This window comes from Trichoderma ghanense, assembly GCF_004382785.1.
Source record: "Trichoderma ghanense strain CCMA-1212 chromosome Unknown scaffold_2, whole genome shotgun sequence".
NCBI lineage: Eukaryota > Fungi > Ascomycota > Sordariomycetes > Hypocreales > Hypocreaceae > Trichoderma > Trichoderma ghanense.
The window spans coordinates 2,067,166-2,079,495 of NW_027395665.1; the positions used below are offsets into that span (position 1 = coordinate 2,067,166).

General features: G+C 54.1%; 4 protein-coding genes across 4 annotated transcripts; 3 read left to right on the plus strand and 1 right to left on the minus strand.

Moving 5' to 3' along the window:
- Nucleotides 1–121: 121 nt before the first annotated feature.
- CCMA1212_003060 (uncharacterized protein) lies at nt 122–2,718 on the plus strand (the record flags this gene model as incomplete). Its single annotated transcript, XM_073700423.1, has 5 exons — nt 122–126; nt 171–468; nt 747–1,851; nt 1,935–2,290; nt 2,350–2,718. 5 exons carry the CDS (start codon nt 122–124, stop codon nt 2,716–2,718), a joined length of 2,133 nt encoding a protein of 710 aa, XP_073561559.1.
- A 3,299-nt stretch (nt 2,719–6,017) lies between these two features.
- On the plus strand, nt 6,018–6,866 carry CCMA1212_003061 (Allergen Asp f 4; the record flags this gene model as incomplete). The annotated part of the gene is made up of 1 exon (XM_073700424.1): nt 6,018–6,866. One exon carries the CDS (start codon nt 6,018–6,020, stop codon nt 6,864–6,866), a length of 849 nt encoding a protein of 282 aa, XP_073560953.1.
- Nucleotides 6,867–9,160: 2,294 nt separating this feature from the next.
- On the plus strand, nt 9,161–10,807 carry CCMA1212_003062 (uncharacterized protein; the record flags this gene model as incomplete). The annotated part of the gene is made up of 1 exon (XM_073700425.1): nt 9,161–10,807. The coding sequence occupies one exon, from the start codon at nt 9,161–9,163 to the stop codon at nt 10,805–10,807; it is 1,647 nt and encodes a 548-aa protein (XP_073560952.1).
- A 293-nt stretch (nt 10,808–11,100) lies between these two features.
- CCMA1212_003063 (uncharacterized protein) lies at nt 11,101–12,174 on the minus strand (the record flags this gene model as incomplete). The annotated part of the gene is made up of 1 exon (XM_073700426.1): nt 11,101–12,174. The coding sequence occupies one exon, from the start codon at nt 12,172–12,174 to the stop codon at nt 11,101–11,103; it is 1,074 nt and encodes a 357-aa protein (XP_073560951.1).
- Between the last annotated feature and the right edge of the window lie 156 nt (nt 12,175–12,330).

A 12,330-nucleotide genomic window follows, 5' to 3' on the forward strand; every position in this document is an offset into this window, starting at 1 on the left:
GAAGATGACGCCCGGGAACAGGAGAGGACTTTGACGCCATACAACAGCCTCCATTCTGCTGATACCGATCCCATGATTCTGTCTTGGCCTTCGTCAAAGCGAAAGACTCCATCAGACGATGATGACGTCGGAGACCGAGCTGATAAACGTGCAGCAATCATGGTTGGCAGTACTGGACATCTCAGCTCTGTTGTCTCCGTCTCAATGCATGGATCGTCTGACTCGTTCTCGGACCTGGCGTCGCCTTCTCCATTGACCCTGTCTGAGTTTCTCGTTGAACATACACCTCCGTCTCCAAGCCCGTCCGAGCGGCTGAACTTTCGACGCCTCAGGGCCGTGGTGGATTCATCGGGACGGAGAACCTTTGTGGAGCATGAGGTGTCAGCTGATGGCGGTGAACAGATGCGGAAAGACGACGACACCGTCTTTGCTGTTGTTTACGGCGCCGACTCCGAGATACATTGTAGTGTCAGTGTTACCGGTGTCATGATTTGGAGCAAACCCTTGAGACAATGTCTGCGGCTGCTGTTCGTGGAGGATCCCCATATGGTTCTAACTCAGACGACTATCATCCATCCTTCTTATCTGTTTCAGTGAGTGTACCATATATCGCACGTGCATACTCCTAAGCATATGGTTGGCTCGTACTGACTTCAGTATCACTCGATAGCTCTTTGGGGGCGATGAGAAGCCATCACGACTGGTTGACGAAGACCGAGGCACGCGACGGACCCCCCTGTGCATAGGGCCACGGAGGGGAGACGCATGTTGTTCAAAGGAAGAGTCTGAAGCTTCTGATTGACTTCTTGGAGGCCGAATACGCCAAATTCAACAAGGAGCTCCGGCTTCAGATCGGCAGCGGGTTGATTGACTACGCTCATCTTTGGGCAATCTTTAGCCCATCTACAATCGTCTACTCTCGAACTGGTGACAGCCTGGAGTTACCGACGACGTCGCTAGTGACTTGGGCAGGATACAAAATCCCAGAAGAAGAGCGTGGACAGCACGAACCCCCGTTCTACCTGGTGCGGAGCAAAACTGTCTACTTCGACGGCAACAAGGTCGCACTCGGAAGCCTTGAGACAAAGATAGAACATTTCGCTGGCATGGTCAAAATCGCCAGCCTTGTGTGTTATCCTTTCGAGTACCACGAGAACAAAGCGCGGCTTGGTGCCCAGCTCGTGGAACGAGGCAAGAAGTATCTCTCGCTGCAAGGAAGACGGGCACACCACAAGTTGTTTACCGGCGTAGCCTACAGGAAGTTTTTGGGCGGCAAGCTCGATCTGCAGCAGGACAGGATTATGATCGATGGCGAGACACTGCGGAGCCTATGTTTGCTTCATGGGGCTCGCGATGTGGCCAAGGGGGTGCATGCACAGGACGACTCAAACGTCACCGGCTTCCTCATCAATGGCAGATCACCTCGATATCTTTTGGATCTTCTTTTAAGCGAGGCAGCTGACGACAGCGAACAGAACACAGGCAGCAAATCAGGCAGAGACGGCGAGCATAGTGTGCAAGGCGCAGGCAGCACACATGGAGATGGCGAAGGCAACGCAGGTATCTGTGATGAGTGCCAAAGAAAGACGAGGGAAAGGCTGAAGGAGGCGAAGAAGACGTTGTCGATGATATTCCATCCCACCATCACCGGGTATTCCCTCGCTCATTGGAGCTGGTTCGAGTTTCCCGTGGATGGCATCCAAGAAGTCAAGTGGGATGGCCAAGCTTGGGACTATCTGATGCTTGAGGAGCATGCGAAGGAGCTGATGCGCACGTCTGTGATTCCCCACGTTGCCATGTCGGCTCCTGGTCTCCGCGGCAGTGGACCAGGTGGAAGAGGAGCGCTCAACAGTAAGTGCACCAGCTCACAATCTGCGCAGAGCTTTTGCGTGTGTTTTGCATGATGTGAGGGCGTTAACATGGGATTCCACCAGTCCTGCTCCATGGTCCTTCGGACACGGGGAAGACGCTGACGGTGGAAGCGCTTTGCGACCATCTGCAGGTTCCTCTCATGAGGATATCGGTCGGCTCCTTTACGATGAAAACAGAGATCATCAGCGCAGCACTCATCGACCAGAAGATGCTGGAGGTGTGCCACCGGTGGGGCGCCGTTTTGCTCATTAACGACCTTCCCTTCCTCTGGAGCCAGATGAGCTTGATAGCGCAGCATGCGCAGTGGCCGTCTGTCATTCTACAGCATCTCACAAGTCCCCGAAGACAAGGAGTGATCTTCTTCGCATGCAAGGGCGGTCACGTCAATTGGGTCGACGGAGCTTTGCCACAGATCAGGGTAATTGCAATTCCCTTGCGACAACCGGGTGCATGCAGCTAACATTTGGTTCGTTCAAGACGCAGGAAGGGATGCCCAGACTGCGATTCAACCTCTCTTTCAGGTATACGTTTCCGACGAGGTACGGCAGAACGAACCTGATCCGAAAGTGCCTTGCGCGGGCGCTGGAGCGTGGTCAAGTGCAGATGGCTCCGTTGAACGATGTTGGCTTGCATCGGCTGGCGAACAGCGATCTGACCTATCGCGAGACCCGGAACGTGGTGCAGCTGGCTTTGGATTGGGTATGCGAGAAGGAGGAGGTGATGCCGTTGGCAGTGTTGCAACAATTGTTGGATATGCCTAGAGAGCATAGACGGGGGCCTCCGAGGGTTGACAGTGTCCAGTCCATTACTCCCTCTACCTACTCAATCACCCCTGACCTAGGATGAGGTTGTGGCCTCATGCCCTTGGACTATGCGTCGGGGCGTGAAGGATGGTTGGATCCATTTTGGCTAACACTTTGTATGGCTTATACGGGATGCAGCGGGAGGTCTTGTACGGTTTGTCTGTTCCTCGGGTATACCACATACCCTACATGCTCTCTTTATAACTCTCTATTAGACTCTTTCAGCCTCATCAGCCTTATAAGGATAGCTTCGATGCCTTTTGCGTGGTTTCACAAAGAGGCAATATACATCTTCTGTGTCTGTTGCATGGTTGACCAGCATCTGGCTTGATGGTGAACACGGACTTGTAGGGCAGCAAACAATTGCCCATGTTACAACACTCATTGGCATTTTACATTCGTCATAGATAGTCGTGACGGGTGCTTAGATTTCGATTCGTACTTGGCATTAATCATAAGTGTCTGAGACAGTGCACATGGTTGTACTCGTATGCATGTGGATGCAGCGGCAGTTTCTCCTCGGAACTCGGAACATGAATCCAGATTAGTATGTACAGTCACGATCACTTATCCCTGCGATATTCCTTAGAGATGGCAATAGGGGGGGTTCTAGAAGCAGAAAAAAAAAGGAAACAAGAAATCAAGCCGCGAGAGTGGTCGTCGTCGAATGTTGGGCCCGTGAGGAGAAGTGCCGAAAGAGGGGGATTTCTGCGGGATAGAGGGAGGAAGAGCTGACGCGGATCGGGGGCTGAGGCTGGGGGGCTGGGGAGTAAGGGGGGGGCTGGCCGGCCGGAGAGGCGGTATGTGGGCTTGTGGTCTTGGATCTAGATTTCTTTCTTTAGGGGGGCTGTGCTTGGTTTTACGGAGTTTGGGCATTGGGACTTGGAATACAGTATACTCGAGGCCTGGATACGGGAAATAGGAGGAGGGGAGGGGATGGGATAAGAATAGAAGCTGGAGAGGGGGGATATCACCACAGGTGGTGGTGCTTTGTCTACATGCTACATACCTTAGGTATATGATCGACATGTTCCGATGATCCGATGCTCGTGAGTTTGAGACCGCGGAGAAGCTGTTTGTAGCAAGGTGCATGCGTGAGAATGGCGCACTTGTCATGGGATGGAAGATGGTTGGAATGAATTGTTTGTGGTTTTTGCTCCGGTCCTGGTGTGTGATGCGGTTGAATCAGAATTGGCTTGACATGATGGCGCGGATTTGCAGCCACGAGTCAGAACAGCTGCGATTCGATTGATTTCTGGGCAGTCTCGGCACCCCGTATAGAGATCACGAGATTCAATACGACAGCCGAGGGAGCGAGATTGCTGTGAATAGGCGAGACAAAACACCATGACACCTGGCTTGCAGGAAGCTTTCTCTGTCGTGTCGCTATTACCTATTGACAGCTTCGTGGCCAGCAAAAGACATGGATGTGACCAAGGCTGTCGTGAAGAGAGGACGACAAGGTTGAAAGAAATCTGCCGGCTTTGACCGCCCACAGCTGGCGGTTGGCCTTCAGCTTCTAATGTCGCTTCTCTTTTAGCCGTTGGACTTGGCTTTTTTTCTCCGGGTAGCCCGATGCAGACAAGGCTCGATTTCCGCAGCGAAATTACAAGCACAGGGGTGTCTCATTTCCCTCGTAACCGGGTTCTGGTCCAAGCTGCGATGCTACTGGTACAGGTATATTGACTATTACGGGGGGTGTGAGGGGAAAGGGAGAAGACAATGAGAGACGGGAGGAAGAGAGGGCAAATCGATCGGTTCATCATTCCAGAAGGCGCCTGGGGCGTTCGGTGGGCGTGTCGCTTGATGCCTTGGTTTTGCGGGCAGCGAGATGAGCTGAGCGGTGGGAGAAGGAAAAAAAGAAAAGAGACGGAAGAGGAAAAAAAAAAAAAAAAAAGAGACGGTGTCTCATGTTGAGAGCTCGAGTGACCGTTGGTAGTAGGACAAGCGCCGAAGATTGGACTTGGCGTAGAGGAGAGAGAAGAAGAAGAAGAAGAAGAAGAAGAAGAGTTGCTTGGGGCCTTTTCGGGGGGTGGGAATCAAGGAGGTGAGTTGATTGAGTGGTATTGAAATTGACTGGAGTAACGAGTACGAGGTAGAGTAGCAGCGTCATGCAGCAGGCAGAGGTGACTGACGCTGCCATTGGCCTCGGCTCTGCAGAAGCAAGCTTTTTTGTTCTTAATGCAAACGTCCTTTGGTGCCCAGTGGTGGCTTTGATTGAGTTTGATGATGAATTGGCCCATCCATCCATGCATGTCATTTCATCTGAGCTTGGTGCGAGTGACTCCATACCTAGGTAAGTACATGGCAATGAGGTGCGCACATGGCGTTTGTGGACAAACACGCGAACCCATGCGTGGATCACGCGTGGATCGTCCACAGAGACGAATGCAGAGAAGCTTTTCTTTCCTTTTCATTTTCCCGTGCGTGAATGGGCTTCGTAAACTGTTTGCATTGCCGTTGAAACTTTAAAAAAGCGATAAGAAAAAGTTACACAACTTGTGAACGAACTGGCCCAGACAGAAGGCTTCAATTCTCCGCTCCTGTACGCCCACAGTTTGCTGCAAACGCTCCATCTGCTCAAGCATGGCGTTGCTGCATTGGACGTGGGCTGACGCGGCGAGATCCATGGGGCCCCCTTCGCGCCCCTCCAGCCAATGACAGGCCGCGGGTACCTGGTGGTTCCTGAGCCGCCGATTTGTGGCATCGCGACAGGGGTCTCCTAGCCGGGCTCTTAGGGGATCATGGGCTGTTTCATCGGGCGCCGGTTGAGGGCTTTAGGGGGCAGCGGCTTTACGAGCCAGGCGGTTGCCACCCGCTAATGGAACATGGAAGGCAGCACAGAGCCCTGAGGAGTGCAAGCACGGCGTCTGGTCTGGTGCTCGCTTGCAGCTGAGAGGACGGTGAGGTGGACTCCCCATGTCTCCCCTGCCATTGGCCCTGTCCTCCTCTATGTCTGTTTCCAGTCCCATCCCTGCTCGGTGCTCCATTGAGTGCTTCCATTGCTGTTGTCTCCCCCCTGGCCCGTCTGCCTTATTAACACCCACCTCCCGCCCGCTCCCTTTCCTGTCTCTCTTCTCCTCCTCACCGTCCTCGATCCAGGCCTTCAAAGTCATTCCTTAGACAAGACCATCGCCAGCGTTCCTTTCAAGACGTGGCCAACACGTTCCTTTTCGCGACCCCTATAAACCAAGACACTCACTCGCTCCCTCGCGCATTCAGTCGCCAGACGCTCATTCGGCCTCGACTCGTGCGACATCACATCGAAGACGATCGCCCACTCCTTTGGATATACGCATAGACCAGCATCGTTAAGCCTTCCAAAAAACCACTACCGCCAACATGAAGTTCTCTACCACCTCCGTCCTGCTCGCCGCCGCCCTCGGCGTCTCTGCCCACCCCAGCGGCCACGCCCACAAGCGCGCCCACAACTCTGCTGTCGAGGCCCGCGGCGACTTCGTCATGGCCAACAAGCCCGCTGAGGCTGCTCCCACCACCACGAGCGCGGCCCCCGTCGCCTCTACCACGGCCGCGGCCCCCAGCTCCACGGGCTCCGCCACCGTCAAGCCCTTCTGCGGCGGCAACAGCAAGCGCGCCACGGCCGCCGAGATTGCCTACAAGGGCAACGTCGGCGCCAGCGGCAGCTACGGATGCAACATCATGACCGTCGACAACAGCCTGGTCGACGAGTACCAGTACACCATGGTCTTTGAGAACGCCGGCGACGACACCACGTGCTTCTGCTGGAACAAGATCGGCCCCGATGGCGGCATCAACGGCTTCTTCAAGGGCAACCAGGCCATCACCTTCGACGTCGCCGCCGGCGGCAAGCAGGTCGTTGCCGTCGACACCAACTCCCAGGTCGGCTGCGCCTGCGGTGCTGGCGGCCCTGAGCTGACCCCCATCGGCCAGTTCGCCTCCACCTGGGTCGAGGCCGACTTTGGCAACATGTCCAACGGCGGCTGGTCCGGCGCCGACGCCTCTTCCCTGGTCGCCGCCGCTGCCGGCATGACCATCCCCGGCCTCAAGGTCTGCGGAACCGGCGCCGCTGCCGGCACCTGCTCCACCATCTTCCCCGGCGGCAAGGGTGACAACGCCTTCACCGCCGGCACCGAGGCCCTCGACGGCCTGGGCCTCAACCTCGCCCCCGGCAAGACCTCCATCATCGTCACCATTGACTACCAGGGTTAGAGCTGCGAGTTTTCACTGGAAGACGAGAACGAGGAACGGGGGCTATAGAGAAAATAAGCAGTTGGGATGGGTCTGGGATTTGATGCATGCTTCCGGCTTAGGAGGAGGTTCTTTAACGTGGAGAATTGACAAATCTAACGGTGTTTGGTTATGTGGCTTTTACGGATTCCCCCGGGTTTGTCCAACGATGACAGAGACGTTATGGACAAGGACCTGCACGCAAGTTATTAGTTGAAATCCGTTTTTATCTTTTTACTATTATATATATATATTACGATTCTTTCTATATATCTCTATATATATATATAATCTGGAATGTCTATTGCTCTTTGATAGAAGATGACCTTCTTTGTTTTGTTTTGCCCGGTTCTTCTAGTGATTGACTTGAGCTTAAATAGACTTTGTTCGAAACAATGGCGCAAGCTGTTGTATGGCGTTGCACCAACTTTGACGTCCATCCAATCACCTTGCTTGCTTCAGCTCGCCGTTTGTCCTTGTCGGAATCTCCCGTCCCTGTGAACGTGTGAATGACTTGGTGACAGCAGGCTAGAGCAGACGCCGTGGCGTTTTGCTTTCCGTAGCCAACTTGTTCAACGAACGACATTGCTCTCTACGGTCGACCTACCTATTGCTTCGTTGCTATGATTGCCTAATCTGGTATTCCGAACCGCTCTAGAGCGTTTTGTTTCTGTTCTATTTGACGAATAGGGCCGGGTGATGCTCACCCTTTTCAGTTTGGTTTCGTGGATTCGATGTTTGTCTGCCTAATGTCAGCATCACAGCTTGGTTGTGGATGAAGGCGCCGAGCTGACACCTCGGTTGCAGCTCCGGGCGTGCCTTGAGCTAATGCAGGTTACAGTTTTTTCTTCTTCTCCTTGCCATCCAAGGCTTCCGATTGCACCGGACGTTTAACTAGGAACAGAAGCAACCTTTGACTCCCCCTCATCATGTACTCAGCTGTACATGGTCGTCGTGGATGGGGGGTGTTCAGACGGATGAGGATCCGAGTGGTTCAAGGTACTGTACACTGCAGCATGCATGCCACAGGTCTGTTGTTTGTAAGAGGCACACGATACACAGACACCAAGATACCTAGGTAGAGAAAGTGAGGCGAGGCGAGCTGCAGCGGAGTGATCGGATGCCGGCTCGAGTCATTGATGAGCTGGCACAAACAGATTCTTCTACAGTAAGAGCGAGCCACGTGGAAAGAGGCGATTTGGTTGGCTCTGAAGTGGTCGACTTGTCGTGGTCACGATTAGTTGGGCGGACTAGAGCGGACAAGAGCGGACAAAGGTTTTTGGTGGTGGTGCCGACGGTGTTGCTGTTGGAGGAGAAGTTGGGTTGCAACGCTTGGGGTTACACCGGATATGCAAGGGACACGAAGAGTTTTTTTTTTCTTTCACTTCGTCTTCTTCCTTGCTCTTCGTGCCTTGGAAGCTGAGATGGTGGGGGTGTATATGGAGACGAGGTATTATTGTTCGTGGGAATGATTGTCGAGGGAGTGGCAAAAAATGCATGGAGAAGATGCGAGGGCTAGTTTGTGAAAAGTTGTTGTAAGTGGTGGATTAGGGAGGCCACTTGCAGGTTGGAGGATGGGCACAGCTGCAGGAGGGAAAGACCTGTTTAGTGTACAGTTGCTGATGATTTGATGGTGATTGATGAGTGACGAATGCTCTACTTTGCTTTGCAATACGAGTTTATTTATTCGAAACGTCTGCACGGTGCATACGAGATGCGCAGGAGGAGGATGGATGCTGAACCACGTCACTTTTTGGTGGACGAATCAAGGCCGTGATGCCGTCGTTTGTTAGTCGGTGGGCCAGATTACAATTGTCCCATGCTCCATGCTACATACTACGGAGTAGTACTGCTCGTACCTGGACTTGCTAGAGAATGGAGCAGCAAACATGTCTTTACGGTCCTGTACTGTAGTCTGGGCTACATGATCGTTCACTGGCGTCGAGTAAGACTCAACTTGTGGCAAAGAAATGATCCTGAATCCTCCTAGCAGTGTCAGAAGCAATTCCTCCAGAATATAGTTTTGCGTGAAGCATTCTCAAGCGTCCCGGGGTTTCAAGGAAGCACTACTCTGTAATGAAGCGGCTCGGTTCCGGCACAAGGATAGTCCGTAGCACAGTACGAATTAGGCACCCACAACTCGACAACCCGTGAACCCTTCATGCAAGGCTGATTCCGTGGGCGGTGCGAATATCAACAACGATGGCTAGAGATTGGTCTTGAAACCGCACGTGTGAAAGGTAAACACTGTTTTGGACTCCCTGGACTTGATCATCATGGGGTCAAACCCCCGGGAGGATACAGATTCTCCCGCCCAGCATAAGAGTCAAGATGGCGACCTTGCTGCTACCAAGCAGTTGATGTTGAGAGACACTTACAGGAACATCGATGTGTGTGAGACTTGCCTACCAGAAGTTGAAACCTTCCTCAAGGCCGTCGAACAAAAGGTCAAGAGCCCCCGCGTGACGGGCCTGCCCGCATTCATCCGCAAGCTCCGCAAGGAGCACGACCTCCTGAAACTCGTGGAATACGAGCTCGTGGACGCAGAGCAAGACGAAGACGCACTGAATCTGCTCAACAGAAAGCTCGTGGCCAGTGCCACCATCGTACAGCATGCCGCCGTCCACTGGGACATCCTCAAGCGCTGCCGCTCCTTTCTCGGCATCGACCAGGCGTTTCAGGGGTCGGCCAAGGAAGACCGCAAGAAGCAGGTCTCGCAGATCGCCGGCGACGGGAGGGAAAAGCAGCGCGTCAACAGGACCCTCAAGGAGCAGGCCAAGGTGGAAGTCGACGTGGTCCAGGGGGGAACCGAGTGGCTCGACATTCGGTGGCTCCAGGCGGACAGGCTGGCGCGGCAAATGACCGACTGCGGCTGGGCATGGGGCGACTACAGCCTTGGGGACGTCGTCGACCCGGAAGAGTGGGAGGACACGCCTCTCGCCAAGCAGGTGAAGCGGCTCGTTGCTGCGGCCAAGATGAACCGGCATGAATATCGAATTCCCCGTCTACGCATTGTCTTTCCGAATCTCAGCAGGGGAGAAAACGAGGATGTCGATATTTTCTTGGATCAGATATGCCGCATCGATCCCCTAGTCGAGATCATCGTCGAAGATGGCAGCAGCGATTTCATGAAAACACCACCTCCTCCCCTCCAAGACGCCATACAAAACCTCATCGGAGACGAACTCGATGGCCTGACAGACACCCTGAACATGGACCACACCATCCTCGTCGACCTCATCTCAGACATCACCCACCTCCAGCTGGAACCCCAGCCCTGGCAAGCCCAGACAACGCGGCTGCAAATTGAAGAGGAGAGGCAACACGGCGGCGTCATGGTCCGCGCGCTATATCCCATCCTGCAGGGCCGCAACCTCGTCTGCACGCAGGAAGCAGCAGAGCACTTCCACCAGGTCCTCAGCACCGTCGGAACCGCAACGGAAAGGGAGCGCGGGAGACTCTTGGTGCCCTTTGGCGATGTCGACACTCGCGATATGTCAGCCGAGGAGATCCGCAAACGCTTTGCACAGCTTTCAGTTCACGAGCTCCCTGAGGGTCTGCAAATCCCCATCAAGATCCTCAAAGAGACGTGGACAATGGCAACGGTGGACCGGGCGGTAGCAGACGGACGGCTACCCCAGGTTGCCCTCGACGTCGCCAAGTGCGGCGCTTTCAAGAGCTCCAAGCTCAGCATCTACATGTACGGCTGGGCCACGGGCAACATCACCGTCACGTCGAACAAGGAAGTCCGTGGCCAGATCCGCACATGGGTCGAGTCTAACAGACGCCATGACCAGGAACGGGGCCCGGCCATCTGGCGCATCGACGTGACGAGGAATCTACTGGCCAAGAGCGCCACGCCACCATCGACGTTGAAGTCGGAGGACAGCCTGAACGGGAGCACAACGATGAGACAGAGATGAAGAGGGCAAACGTTATTGCACGAAAAAAAAAATTGATTACATTCAATCTTAACCACTATGACTCAGTACTGCCGCTGCTCCACCTCGTTCGACAAGTAGAAGCACTCAGGGGGTATACGATGATGGCGAAAACAACCTTTATTCCAACGAAATTTACACAAGAAAACCCAAAATTTCCGTCATCCAACTCCCAACGCACTGCTATCATTCATCACGCAAAAAGTTCGGACCCCCCCCTCCCCTCCCCTCCCCTCTTATCTCACACCACCGCCTATACGAAGCAAAACCACCACCTAATCTGAGCAAGCCATCGCCGTCGCCGTCTTGCGCCCCTTCTTGAACACAGTGGTCGTGAAGACGGACTCAGGGACAGGCGGATCATACGGGGCCGTGAACCAGATCAACCCACAGTGATCGCACTTCTTGTGCGCCACAGAGGTGAAAGTTGACGTCCAGATCTTGCGAGTGTGGTCGAGGCGATCCGGATAGAGGGCATAGTTGTAGAAGCACTCGGCAGTCGTCCTGCCCTTGCCGTACACCGTGTGGACCTCGAGTGGCGGCGGCCAGGTCTCGGTCACGGTGGGCGTGGGCTTGGTCTTCTTGGGCGGCTTGGTCTTGCTGGGCTTCTTGGACTTGGACTGCTTCTTCTTCTTCTTCTTGCCCTCGACGGCATCCGTGTGGAGCGTCTTGCCGCAGATGAGCTCGGTCGTCTTGTAGGGCGCGTCGATTGTCGTGGTTGCCTTGTAGGGGCCGAGATGCGGCGGGGGCCTGGCCCGGAGGGGGACAGGAGAAGCATTGGTGCAGCTGCCGCAGTTGATGGTCCTGGTGAGAGTCACCGTGGTCATGAAGGCGACGCTGGTTTCGTTCATGTCAATGAAGAATGGGCCTTCCATCACGCTGGCCGTGCAGTCCTCGTCGTCATCGTCGCCCTGGATGAGCACGCCCGAGTCGCCGTCGTTGGCGTCGTACTCGAGCGGGTCAACCATCTCGAAGTGGCGCCTCATGTGCTCGCGGTTCTCCATGATGGAGGGGAAGAAGCCATGGCCGGCGCAGTAACCGCTGGTGATGGTCGCCGCGCCTGCAAGGGAGACCGTCTCGACGGGGAGAGAGTCCTGGACACGGGTGGCGACCTGGAGATGGCCGCAGCCGCCGCAGTCGACGGCGGTGTGCTGGTACACCACGGTCGAGTACTTGGTCACCGTCACGGCTGTGGGTGAAGCGACGGCGGCGGGGGGTGCCAGATCAACCCAGCTCGTGGTGGTGCAAGTGGAGTTGTCGGCAGGAAGAGGGAAAGAAAAGGGGTTGGCCGCGGCAAAGCTGGCGGCAAGGCCCATGGCGAGGGCGTGCCCGACTGTCGGGTTCTTCATTGTTGTTGGTTTTTTTTTTTTTTTTTTTTCTTTTTTTTTTTTTTTTTTTTTTTTTTTTTTTTTTTTTTTTTATTTTTTTTTTTTTTTTTTTTTTTTTTTTTTTTTTTTTTTTTTTTTTTTTTTTTTTTTTTTTTTTTTTTTTTTTTTTTTTTTTTT